Source organism: Chanodichthys erythropterus, chromosome 4 (assembly GCF_024489055.1).
Source record: "Chanodichthys erythropterus isolate Z2021 chromosome 4, ASM2448905v1, whole genome shotgun sequence".
Classification (NCBI taxonomy): Eukaryota; Metazoa; Chordata; class Actinopteri; order Cypriniformes; family Xenocyprididae; genus Chanodichthys; species Chanodichthys erythropterus.
The window spans coordinates 10250366-10264189 of NC_090224.1; the positions used below are offsets into that span (position 1 = coordinate 10250366).

The window sequence follows — 13824 nt, forward strand, 5'->3', positions numbered from 1 at the left end:
TTCCTCACTCTAATGTAGTTTTGCTGTAGCTGTTTGAACCTTAAAGACTTGAAAGTGACCTCAGAGCATCTGTGAAGTGCTGCAAAAGACCGGCAGGTCAACACAAACAGGTTTATATCTGCAGCTTCCCAGAGACTGTAATGTTAAAGCTGATTTAACCCAGCTAGCTTCCTTTTTGGCTTATTTTTGTGGCAGAATCTCAGTAAAAGATTCTTTTTTCTCTCTCTCCCTGTCTCTTTTCTCTCTCTTCTTGCACTTCCATCCCAACTTTTACTCTAATGAACTGATTTTACAGCCAAATGTGGGAACTTCCCATACACAGACATTTCGAAAACCTGTTAAAGTCACTCTCTCACTCTCTGTTCACCCTCATGACTAATAAATCTTTTAATACATTCAAAATGGAGGGCTAATGAGAAAGAGATGTTTCCTGAGAATTAGCCTCCGCGGTGCTTTACGAGAGCAGTTCTCTTACAAAACCGCAATATCCGCAGATGATAACTTCTACAAGGAGGTCACAGGCAATCATGCCGCACTGCATGCACTAAAGAATGCTGAATCCAATTCTCCACATTACTTGAAGAGAAAATAACCTCAGAAGGAAAGCTATTTGGAGAGTTCAAGCACACCTTTGAGTAAATGACCCACTTAGATACAAACGTGGCCAAGTCATAAGCCAAGTTTAGAACATGAAACCATAAAGGGTGACAAAGAAATCAGTGAAGCCAGGACCAATCTCAAGGACGTAATCCTTTATTAAAATACTGATAGTTAAAATCAGATAAAATGAGGCCAAGCACTTCAAGTCTATCATTAGTTTATCATTAGCAGTGGTTGCTGGGTCATACTATGCAACAGATGTCCTTTTTCAGTTTGACAAGTGATTTTTCCAAGTTATTTATTGACAAATGCAAACCATTAATATATTCCGTAAAATTTTACATGAGCTGGCATATAATTATGTCTCTTAGAAAGATAATTAAAGCTGATATTTCTACAAATAATTACTTTTCAATTATCAGTAGGTTATTTTACAAAAACCATAGAAGCAGGGATTAAGTTTTAAGATTGCCCCCTAATGACAAACATAATAAAATATTAAAAAAGAATACTTTTGGAAAGAATAATGTGTGTACACACACACAAACACACACACACACACACACACACACACAAACATTCAAAAGTTTGATGTTCAGTTTTTTGTTTTTTTTCAGCTAGGATGTATTAAATTAAACAAAAAGTGACAGTAAAGACTTATAATGTTACAAAAAATTTCTAATTCAAACAAATGCTTTCTATTCATTAAATAACCCTGAGATTAATGTATCACAGTTTCCATAAAAAATATTTAGCAGCACAACATGTGTTTTCAACATTAATAATAATAAGAAGAATTAAAGCTGCAAGCAGCATTTACCAGGGTTCAAGCATTTAAGTATTTGAAGCAAATATGCGTAAAAAGATATTAAGTTTTATCTTAAATCATTGAAGGAATGGACCATTTTCAGCCAAAACAGGCAATCTACCTTTGAAAATATATGTTTTTAAAGATTTTTAACAGTTATAGCGCCACTTATGGTCTGATCTCTATAAGTTGGCCTGTTTCTTTAGAGTCACATGTTGCATGTGCTCACTTAATTTCGTTAAGTTCTGAGTTTTCGTTTAGGATTTATAGGCTTTTGAATACAGTTTGCCACGCCCATTTCCTTTTTTACGTTATAGCAACCCAAAGGGTAAAGTTTTTTTAATAATTATTGATCTAGAGAGTCCAGAGAATTGTCCTGCACTGGTTTGGTTCTGATCAGGCAAGAAACCTAGGACTAGTTCGCAAAAGTAGGTTTTTTATATATTCCCGAATAATTCATGAACAATTTAATTGACAGCATTGGTTCTTGAGGCAAAGCATGATGAGATCTATCAAATGATATGCATATTGTGTGGATCTGTGAAACACCAGGTGATTACAGAGGTGTAAAACTCGTTAGCGCCAACTAGTGGCTGATTCCTTTAAAAATTCTTACAGACCTCTAGGACGATAAGTCAAACATGCTCATCGAGTTTCATTTCAATCGGCCTCCGTTAACTTGTCTGATAGGTGCACAAATTTCATTGGCCGATTGTGGCCATGTTTTTTTAGATACACCAATGTCATTTCAAGTCAATCGGACTAACGGTTGTGTAGTTACAGCTGTTTTCATGTTTTTTCAAGTTATAGCGCCTCCTAGTGTCCAATCGACACAATTTTTTTATTGTGAACAAAGATTGAGCCCCTACATGTATACTGAGTTTGGTGCAAATATCTCATTTCTTCTTGAGTAATAGCCATTTTAGTAAAAGTGGCTCCGCCCTCATCATACCTTTTGGCGCCCCTTAGCGATTTTTGTTGATAATTATTGATATTTGATACTTATTGATTTATTGATATTCCTAACCCTAACTCCAGAGAATCGTTCGGGCAAAAAACCTAGGACTAGTTCGCAAAAGTAAGTTTTGGACAAAATTCAAAATGGCGGACATTTTTTCCTGGTGGAAATTAAATTGGAGATATACATTTTATCTGTCTTGAGCCAAGGATTCCAATGATATAATACACTGGGACAAATGGTCTAGGAGTTATGAGCAATTTTGTATTTTTGATTGCTGTAGCACCACCTATTGACTGTTTGGGACGAGTCTGGGTATCTGAGTAGCGAGCAAGACTACTACCATTTGACAAAGTTTCAAGTCTTAAGGTTTGGGCTGCCCGATCAGTTATAAGGCATAAGAAAAATCTTTACAATTACAATAGGGTTTCAGCACTACGTGCTTAAATATTTCTTGAGCACAAAATAATCATGTTAGAATGATTTCTGAAGGATCATGTGACACTGAAGACTGGAGTAATGACTGCTGAGAATTCAGCTTTGCCATCACAGAAATAAATTACATATGAAAATGTAGTATATTAAAATAGAAAAGATCTCACTGACCCAAAACGGCAGTGGTTTCATCTAAACTGATTCCATGCAAATAATGCTCTATGCTCCTGTGACACACTGATAAGACTCCTAATTTCCCTCCATGAAGAGACATATCCAAAAAACAAATGGCAAGATGACAGCTGATTACTGAAAAAAAAAAAAAAAATCAATATGCAATATGTAAATATGCAATATTCTCACAGGATGAGCAGAGCTGAGAGGCAGTGTGATGCTAATTAAAGAGAGAGGGCTTCTCAGGGACACTCAAGTTGAAAGTGGAAAGTTAAGAAATGTACAGTAATAACAATATATACACACTGCATGAAGGACGATGTGGCATAATGCACTAACAACCACTCATACAGCAACACCCTGGAAACCACCCTCATTACCCAATCACAGTGGTGTCGAGTTTTGCAGATGGATTAAGACTCACAGAAAAATATATTTTTTCTCTTCTTTCAACTGATCTTAGAAGAAGGAGGGGAGAAGGAGTGTTTGGAGGAAAACGCAAAAGGATTATTGGGACCGGGAACACAGAAGGCACTAGGGGAAGAGAGCGCTGCCATTTAAACATTTAATTTGGATTCCTGTCAGTGCTTGAAACAACACAGCTGAAATACTGAAGAGCTGATGCTGTTTTTCTGTCCTGAGAGCAATAATATGTGCCTATGAAAATATCTCTGAGGTGCATGCAGTAATCGGACACTAAAAAGAAGTTGGAAATATAGCGGGAATGAACCCTGTTAATTTGATAATTAAGAGGCAGAGGCAAACATAGTGCCCAGAGTAGCTTGACTACTTCTGGGGAATCCAATGTAATAAGTGTTCAAGGAAAGCTCCCTACGAGACTGAGGATGTTGACTAGAAATTACAAAGTCAATGTTTTTTCTGCTGCTGTAGAAAATTACATAGCCTGCTTTTGGTAAGACATGAGCTGGCTATGAATAAACAAAGCAGAGAAAGAAGAACACCTGGATCTCATCCTCTTTTTCACAGAAGAGCTCTCCAAACATCCACGCTCCATTTCTCTCTCTCTCTTATTTAATCACTCTCTCTTTCACTGTCACTCCATCTCTATCTCAGATACACATCATCAACTGTCTTGCTTGAAGGCTTGGACTCAGATTATCATGACAATGCAAGACATGTTTTAATGAATAAATCTCCATTAGTTCCCAAAAGCGGTTTTGTTGTCTGTCCCTCTTTCTTTCCCTCTGTTTTCCTCTCAAACATGTACTGATAAAAACACACATTCGTTTCTATTACCTTACTTAAAACTGATTGAGACAGGGTCATGGAAACACGAAAACAGACGAAAAGCCAGACTCCAGACACAATGTTTTGACCTAGAAAGTCTGTTAGCAGAATATGATGGTCTGTCTGTGATTGTACGTGGGTGGGCTATAGATCTTGCCTTGATATAGATTAAACAAGATAGCTGCTACAATTCATTTCCAGATCTTCAAGTCTGCAAGGATTACGTCCGTGAATATTATCAAGCATTGCTCTGATTTCACTACCAGACAGTTTGAATGATCGGAGAATAGCCTTTGTAAATCAAACACAGAACTGTGAAAAGGGTAAAGTGTAATATCTATGATTATATGACAGTATCTGAAAACACTGGACACCCATTTGGGATCTTGTATCATCTTGAAGGGGTTTCCTTTGCAATAACGACCCGCTGATTGTACATTACTCACCTTATTTACTCAGCAAACAAATTCTGTGAATATTAGGACATTTTAGACCACTTGATTGTGTGATTGACCAATTCTTAAAGGGTTAGTTCACCTAAAAATAAAAATGATCCCATGATTTACTCAACCTCAATCCATTTTAGGTGTATATGACCCACCCAAAACCCCATCGCTTCACTACAGAATGCCTTTATTAACCCCTTGGAGCCATATGGATAATTTTTATGATGCATGGATGCATTTATTTTGGGCTTCAATCCCCTGGGCTTCAAATGTAACATTTATTAATATTTTGAATTAGCTTTTATTTGTATATTTTCAGTATTTATTTTACATTTTTTTATATGCTTTTATCATTTCTTTAATATTTTTATTTAGCTTTTAGTACTTATTTCTTAAACGCATCTATGCCAAGGCAACAATAGTAATTTTATATTATTATTTTTATATTAATATTAAAGTGTTTTGTCTAATATTTATACTTTGTTTCAGTTTTATTTCAGTTACCGACAATTATTTTTAATATTTTTTTTTGTTTGTTTTAGTTAAAAATGTTATATATAATATTTTGTTAACAACAATAGTATTATATTTTAGTGTTCAAGTCACAAGTGAAGACATGATGCATGCATTACGGTTGGTTTACCAAAGATCATCTTTTGCTTCCGTACTGGTTATTTGTCATCAGATACATTTCCTGAGAGGCTGTGAGATTGAATATTTAATAGTCAGCCCACAGCATTTTTCCATGCCTGATCTAAAATCAAGAGACGAGCCTCCCTGGCACACGCGCCCAAACATAAACTCAAACACTCACACCATATAAGACAAAGGCAGGAGGCAGGAAGCAGGAGGCAGTTTCCAGGGATGTGTGAGCCAGCTACTGAATCACAAATTATTCATTAGTGGTGAAAAGTGTGAAAAGCGCCTCTGTTCACAATGTCCATATTTAATCTCATCTGGTTTCCCTGGAAACTTCTGTATTCAGTAGCAACACTTATTTCCAAGCATTCCAATGTCTGTTCTTCTTTTGCCATAATAGGAAACACTCAAAGCAAAACATACAATTTAATAATAATTACTGATAGTGTGAGAATCATATTTGCAAAACAATATGCAAAAGTATTTTGCTCTACCAAAAATGATTCAATTGTGATATAACCATGAGCAAGACAGTGTGGGTGTCATTTTGACTCGGTTGCCCTTTGTGTCTCTTTCAAAGCTTGCAATTTATTCCTCTGATGTGATTGAACATGAGCGAATTATAGCTAAGCTTTCTGAGCGATGCAGTTTGTCTTGGTAAAACCTTACCTCCCAATTAGCTGGAACTCTCCAGCAACCCCACGGCGCCGCATGGCCATCAGCAGGCCACGCACAGTCATTCCTTCACAGAAGCAGACAACCACGCGGGCTTTGGGCAGACGCTCCCGCAGTTTCTTAAGCAGACGGTCAAAGTGCTTTTCGCCAGCATTACTGTATATCTTATCAGAGTGGGCGATACACAGACCCTCCTCTGCGGCCAACTCCTTAAAGGCCTCCATGCCACTCTCACCATAGTTACCTGTGTTCAGACACAAAATGTAGGACGGTTAATAAAAGATAACCTAAAATACATATGAAACAAGTGCAGCTTTAATCAAAGACACAGAATGGAGGATGGATTACCGCCACTGATCCAACACCTGTCAGAACAGTCAGAGCCCGGGATAAGAAATGGATGACAGTTGACTATGGAGGACACAAAATGACAGGCAGACAGGCAACTGAAAAAGACATGAAATGGAGACATGGTCACCACCATTTAGGATACAAATGGCGTCATACATTTAGAATGAGAAACACGAAATTTAAAAAAAAAAAGGTCAGTATCATGCCTTCATACTTGATCCTGATTGGTTGACCACTGCATTCTACACTCTAAAAACTGCTGGGTTAAATATGGACAAACCCAGGGATTGGGTTGTTTTCACCCAGCCATTTTTTTCAACCAATTTTGGATTTATTTTTTTTTGCCAGCAAAATAGTAATATAGAAAAAGGCGTGTTTTTGCTCACCCCCAAATAGGGGCAAATTTGTGGGGTATTATGAGCTGAAACTTGACCAGACCAGAGACTTATATTACATCTTGTGAAAGAGGGCATAATAGGTGCCCTTTAACCCAACCTGCTGGGTTTGTCCATATTTAACCCAACTTAGGTTGTTTTTAACCCAGCATTTTTTAGAGTGTATATATCAAATATATTTAACCCAACTTAGGTTGTTTTTAACCCAGCATTTTTTAGAGTGTATATATCAAATATATTTGTATAATGACTGCTAAAGGGTTAGTTCTCTTAAAAATGAAAATTCTGTCATCATTTACTCACCCTCATGTTACACCAAACCTTTATGATGCAAAAGATGATCAATTAAAATATGTTTCAGTGCCTCTTTGTACATCCAATGAAAGTTGAAACGTTCTTCAAAAACATCAACATGAGAGTGTTTAATTTTTGGGTGAACTATCGCTTTAAGTCACTCATATCGCTTTTTACGCTGTCATTCTTATCATATTTCATAACCATTTCATTATTTATTGAGTAGTAGCCAAACAATATTTTGTGGTAAGGACCGACTGACTGTTCATTATCCCTTAATTATACTCCACAGGCATTGTACTGTAACTAGACAAGTATGACACCAATAATACTTTGTGGTGCTCTTGAGAATTACTGCAAATTACCATAATAGGTCACTTGAACACAGTGTGTCCTTTTCAAAATATTGTATGAATCAGAAACGAGTCTGTACAAAAGCATGGAGCTCATAAAGATACACTTGAAACATCTTCCGTTCCATCCTACATCTTGGCTGCCAAGCGAAATTTACATCTTATTGTGCAGCAGAGGTCACTGCTGTTGACTATGCTCAGAAGAAGAACAGTGCTAATGTCTTATCAGGAGAGATGAGTGGTGTGTGGTCACTGATGACTGTCTGGAGGTCAGTCTTTGTAAAGTGGGTGTGCGGGTGGCGATTTGAGCACATTCACAGTTCTGTGGCTCTCTAACAATTCCTTTTCTCTCTCCCCTCTCTCTTTCTAGGTTGTTTGGAACATCTTTATTTACAGGTTTAGATTCTCCCTTTGTAGCTTACTTCCTCTTTCTCAAAGAGCTTGCTCGAAAAAAGATGTGTGTTTTCTAAAACAGTGTATCTGATATAGCAGGATGCATGGTACACGTGTTGTTATCATTAACTAAATCCATTAAAATGTTTTTGGTCATTTAAATAAATAAAATACTATATAAATATTAGATGAAGCGAAAATTAAAAAAGTTGCCTTGGCAACTAACTGATTTTGATTTAAGTTGAAGTACTGTAATTAATAAAGTTTAAAGCTAAAGAGAAATATAGAAATTATAATAATAAAAATAAAAGTAAATTACCCAAAATTTAAGGTAACACTTTAATTTAATAGTTCACTTTAGACATTCTAAGTTAGCAACTACATGTAAACTAGCAGTCATTAGAGTATTAGCAGACTCTCTGCTTAATATTTGCTAACACTCACCATCAAAATATTCTACTGACTAGAAGAAATTAATGAGTTATTTGACATGTAGTTGCAAAGTTTCTTATCACGTGCAAAGTGCACGTGCATCATCTGCAACTACCTCAATGTGTAGACTACTGAAGTATGTGAAGGAGGACTCAAAGGTAAAGCCTGTTCTAAAAGTTGTCTAGTAAATGTCTATCCAAGGGGACAACCCATCTACAATTAGTAGAATTTCTAAAGAGGACTATCCAAATGAAGTCCAACCATAAATAATAACACTGCATGTTATGCAATATGGTTGTCTTGCAAAGCGAGTCAGAAGACCAAATGATTTATACTAAAAAAGGCAATACTGGTTTTAATGTCTTTTATCTTTTTTTTCAGGGGGAACAAAGGTGTTTGTTGTTTTTAAAGGCACCTAATTTTTGCTTTTTTGCTCACTATCATAAAATTCTGTGGAAAAAAACAAGACGTGTAAGTTAAGTTGATGTCCTTGTGGTGTCATATTAATAGCATTTGAACCATAGTTAAAATGTATGAATATTCTAATGAAGAGAGGTACCACAAGCACAGTGTTAATTTGATGCTAATACTCAAAGTTCACTGATCTGTTGTTTTGGTGATAATAAGAATACTGACATGTTTTGATTTATAGGGATTTTTGTGTCACTTTTCAACTGCTCACACTGGGAGATCAGCTAAACCAGCTGAAGGCCAGCAAGCCGGCTGTAGATTTAGTTCAATTTTTCAGCAGGGTTTACATCAAAAGAACTTTTTTCTAAAGATTGCAATGCAAGCTTGTGTAAAACTGGTGCCTGTTTAAACACGGCCATTAAAATGTCTCTAAACCAGACATGAATTTAAATTTGGTTGGATAATTAATGTAATCAAAGATCTCTGATGTTACTATAAGCAACAGGGAGCGATGTACGACACAGTTGCTGATGTTGTGTTTGTTATTGTCTACAGTTCATGACTGATAAACCATGAACAGAGTCTCTCCTGAGAGGGAAAAGACATCTTTCTAATTAGTTATCACCAAACAGAACAGAAAACTGAGCATTAGCATTATATTGCTTATTTAAATCTGTGCCTGTAAAATATTTTTAACATATGCTTGTTATAAGTAAGCAGACATGTCAAAGCCTATAAAAAAATCATTACATCACTAACAAAATTGTGTAACTTAGTAACATTACGCCCTGACATGCATCACAACTTTAACAATATTTTACATTGGTTTTTATTCACTATAGTACGCTGACAGTAATCTAAAGAGGATTTTTTTTTCACAGACATATGCTTCCCACTAGCTAGCTGAGGAACAGAATTAAAACACTAGCATACAAGAAAACAGAAAGTGGTTTGACCCATACATTAAACATCTCAATGTGTGGTTTAACAGATAAGCTTTCCACCTCTGGGCATTTTATAAACAAATCAAAAACAGAATTGAAAGTGATACACATAACAATGCTGGAGGGAGCAACAACAACAAAAAAATGTGTGTGTGTATGTGTGTGTGTGTGTGTGTGTGTGTGTGTTGTGGGCAAAAAGGGGAGAATACATTATTACCCTCATTGTATATGGAGAAACTGCTTGAGTCATTAAAGCATGCTTCCCTATGCAAATAATAAAAAGGTCTTTGGCCGACTTGCACTACAACTCTAATGGAAGTGAATTACCATTTAGGTACATTTATAGAATGGTGCACTCATTATCTTCAAATGCAGCGTTTCCCAATTGTTTTTCCTTAATTAAAAAGGTTAACACTTAAATCATGTCTGTTATACGTTCATGCATTTATATTCAAAGCCAGACTTATACAACCTACTTCTAATTAGATTTTGTCAATCTATATTCAAAGTAGAGGAAAGCAGAGAGTGTTGTAGTATGGAGTCTAAAATCACTATCATACCACCACCCACCTAAAGTGACAGCAGAAGTAAGATTATGCACAAGTCACATTTCATGCCTGGCTTATAGTTTGATTCATGATTATGTTAAAGGATCATGTTAAATAACAGAACAATTTTGTTGATATGTAACATCCACACCAGCTTGCTTTTTAGAATTAAAATGCTTAAAGGGTTGGTTCACCCAAAACTTGTTGTCATTAATTATTCACCCTCATGTCGTTCCACACCTGTAAGACCTTCGTTCATCTTCGGAACACAAATTAAGATATTTTTGATGAAATCCGAGAGGTATATGAATCGTCCATAGACAGCAATTTAACCACCACTTTCAATGACCAGAAAGGTACTAAACACATTGTTAAAACAGTCACTGTGACTGCAGTGGTTCAACCTTAATTTTATGAAGGGACAAGAATACTTTTTGTGCGCAAAAACAAAACAAAAATAATGACTTTGTTTAACAATTTTTCTTCTTCCCTGTCAGTCTGTAATGCAGTTGGTGCAGTGAGCTTCCATGTTTACATCCGACCGCCGACTCGTTATTGGCCGGCTCCTGCGTTAGCATCACACGCAGGCGTTGTGGTGCTCACGTGAACACAGCCTCGGCCAATACTGAGCCCGAGTTCGGAAATAAACATGGAAGCTCTGCAATGCGTTTACTGACAGGGAAGAGGAAAAACTGCTGAATAAAATCCTTATTTTTGTTTTGTTTTTGCGTGCAAAAAGTATTCTCATGGCTTCATGAAATTAAAAGTTGAACCACTGCAGTCACAGTGACTGTTTTAACAATGTCTTTAGTACCTTACTGGACCTTGAAAGTGGTCGTTATATATTGCTGTCTATAGACAAGTCATCTCGGATTTCATCAAAAATATCTTAATTTGTGTTCTGAAGATGAACGAAGGTCTTAGAACTTGAAGGACACGAGGGTGAGTAATTAATGACAGAACTTTAATTTTTGGGTGAACTGACTCGTTAAAATAAAATGGGAGATGGAATAATTAGACCTATTTTGAACAAGTACATTTGATTAATTTAAAAGGTTTTTGAGATGAGTTGTAGATTTCTAAATTACATAAAGTTACATATGTTTTTTAAGTGTTACAACAAACACAAAAGTGCTACAACACTCCTCTGTCTCTAAATAAAATCGCTGCTCGCATTAATGTATCAATTTACATATTTTTTAGCAGAAAAATGTGTGAAGTTTGAGTCAAATAGACAACAACAACAAAAAAACTAGGAGTCAAACAAATTGTGCAAAATGTGTTGCAATAATGAAATGACAGATGGGCTACCTGTATTCTCATATAACGCATTTACATTGTTTAGAAAAGTTATTTGAAATGCCTCATAGTTATAACAAGAGTGCAGTGACTTACCCTCTGTGTGAACCGCAGACACATAAGTCCAGTTATAGTGTTTGACTATGTCGAGCATGGCGCGCGCCTGCAGAGTATCAGAGGGCACGACACGGAGGAAGTATTTGAAGAGGGTTTTGTCGCTCAGGTCTATGCTGGTGGCCGAATAAGCAATCTGGGGAATGTTAAACAGCTGGAGAAGATTCTGCACCTGGATGGCCACCGAGCTGGAGCCCGGACCTATGACTCCAGCGATAGGCTTCTTACTGGGAGGAGGCTGGTTGGAAGGCGTCCCGTCGATGCACCACTTAGATCCGTCTTTGTCGTCCCGAATGGAGATGAGGGAGTCTCGGATAAACTCGATGCTTTGCTCCAGAGCAACGGATGAGTGCCAGCACGAGTCCCTGATCTCGCAGCCCAGGGTGATGTTGGGCAGCAGGTTCTGGTCGGCGTTGATACGGTCCAGCGTATAGAACATCGCCTCCACCCGTTGAATGCCGTACTGCTCGCGCACATCCCCGCATTTTCTATCGGCAACACTTTCGGCGGACGGCTGGTGGTGCACGGAGAAGAGCGCACCGATGATCACGTCGCCATCCATGCGGGCGACCGACCGGGCCGCCGCGCGCTGGACCGCCGAGCGCTTGTATATGTTCCCAAGCGCGTGAGATAAAAGTGTCGCTAGAAACAGACACAGGAACAGTGGGAAGTGTCCACACGAGACACGGGGCATCTTCAAGCGTGCCATGTTCCACATTGTGTGACAGGCATAGTGTGCGAGCTGCTCGTGCCAGCGGTGCTCGTTTCTCTGCAGTCCCAGATTCAATTAAGTGACCAAGATGCGCACGTGAGACAACATAAATGCGCCCTGACACCTGCTGAGAAAACATAACACAGAGTTAGTTAGAGAAAACATCTTTTATTCGAAAAGCATACATGTTCTAGAAACAGTGTATCATTTAACACTGATGAAGTAAGGAAGTGTTGTAACACAGGGTGAGTTGTAACAGATTAACCGATTAAAAATGAGTTACATGGGTGAAATCAGGACCAGCACCCCACATGCTGAGATGGCAGTTATAGAACTCAAAATAAAATAGGCTATAAAAGATTTATAGGACAAATAAAATGCACTAAAAAAGTTTAGGGTTTCATTTGTGATAATATTAATGGATATTAAATGACAGAACATGTGAATTGTTTAATCTGATACATAACATCTAAGATTTTCATCAGTAGTTTAAAACTAGAACACCATGTCTAAAAAAGTTTGTAAAGCTTAGCAACTTATTTCTGGGCGCAAAAAGATTGCACAAAATGGGACAGTGTTTAAGCCACATTTCCAAAAATTCAGTGTCTGATATGCTTTTAAAGTTGTTAGCCAATGTTTTATGCATCTTATATCTGTTGTATAATTGCAGTTTTGAATGAAAACATTTCCTATATAGTATTTCCTATATAGTATTCATATATAGTATAGTATCCTATTATACTATTTGAATTCAAAAGGGGTGGGTGGCATAACAATTGTTTGTACATTTGATTACCAGTAAATACGTGCACAACTTAAAATGTAGGCTGTGTTTTCGGCTGTTGTTAGAGCTCACCTAGTGGGGTAGAGCGTAACAACAACACCCTTGTGACAAAATTACATAGTTTAGGGATACAAACTAATTTGTTTAGTGGCTGACAAATATGGGGAAAATATATAGCCTAATACGCACCGGTCTCTGTTAGGTGTCGCAGAAGCCTTGCCTATTAAGTTTGCCAAACGTACGTCATTATTCAGTCTATGCAAAATAACTGGCGAACGAGAGAGTTACTGGTCGAATATAAGAAAAGAAACATATAACCACAGAATGAGCATCATTCACAAGTTTTGTTGGCGAGGTCGTCGTTTTTCTCGTCCTTGTGGGGGCAAGTGCCGGGCGGTTTCAGCACCGCGGACAGCGCAGACAATCTTATGACGGACAGTGAATGAAACTATTAGACGCGCCTTTGTAGTCAAAGCACAACTATTGGATGCGATGTGTTTGCCCACAAAACCTCGGATACTGCGTGTTCCCTTAAAACTCAATGCGACTATATACAAGGCAGACTTATTTTCATACAGAACGAGATGAATTGAATTGCCCTCATCTTACCACACTCTTAATTCGAGTCTAAATACAGAAAAACAGAAAAATTGAAGCCTAAAAACAACTATTTTGTCAATATCACACATCATCGCAAAGATAGATGTCTTGTGCCATACATTCACGTTCGTTTTTCTATCGTTTCCATTCAGCATTATAATGGCTTAATCGATGGCACTCAATGAAAAATGACCCATAATTACGATGCAAT

The 13824-nt window shown here is 37.3% G+C and overlaps 1 protein-coding gene across 1 annotated transcript in view; it reads right to left on the reverse strand.

The window, feature by feature from the left end:
- The window catches only part of grm1a (glutamate receptor, metabotropic 1a), a 30530-nt gene extending 18295 nt beyond the window's left edge, over positions 1 to 12235 (reverse strand). Inside the window, exons 1-2 of the mRNA XM_067384011.1 lie at positions 11500 to 12235; positions 5978 to 6227 (exon numbers count right to left, since the gene is read on the reverse strand). Coding sequence (XP_067240112.1) covers positions 5978 to 6227; positions 11500 to 12235 — 986 coding nt within the window. The remainder of the gene's footprint in view (positions 1 to 5977; positions 6228 to 11499) is intronic.
- Between the last annotated feature and the right edge of the window lie 1589 nt (positions 12236 to 13824).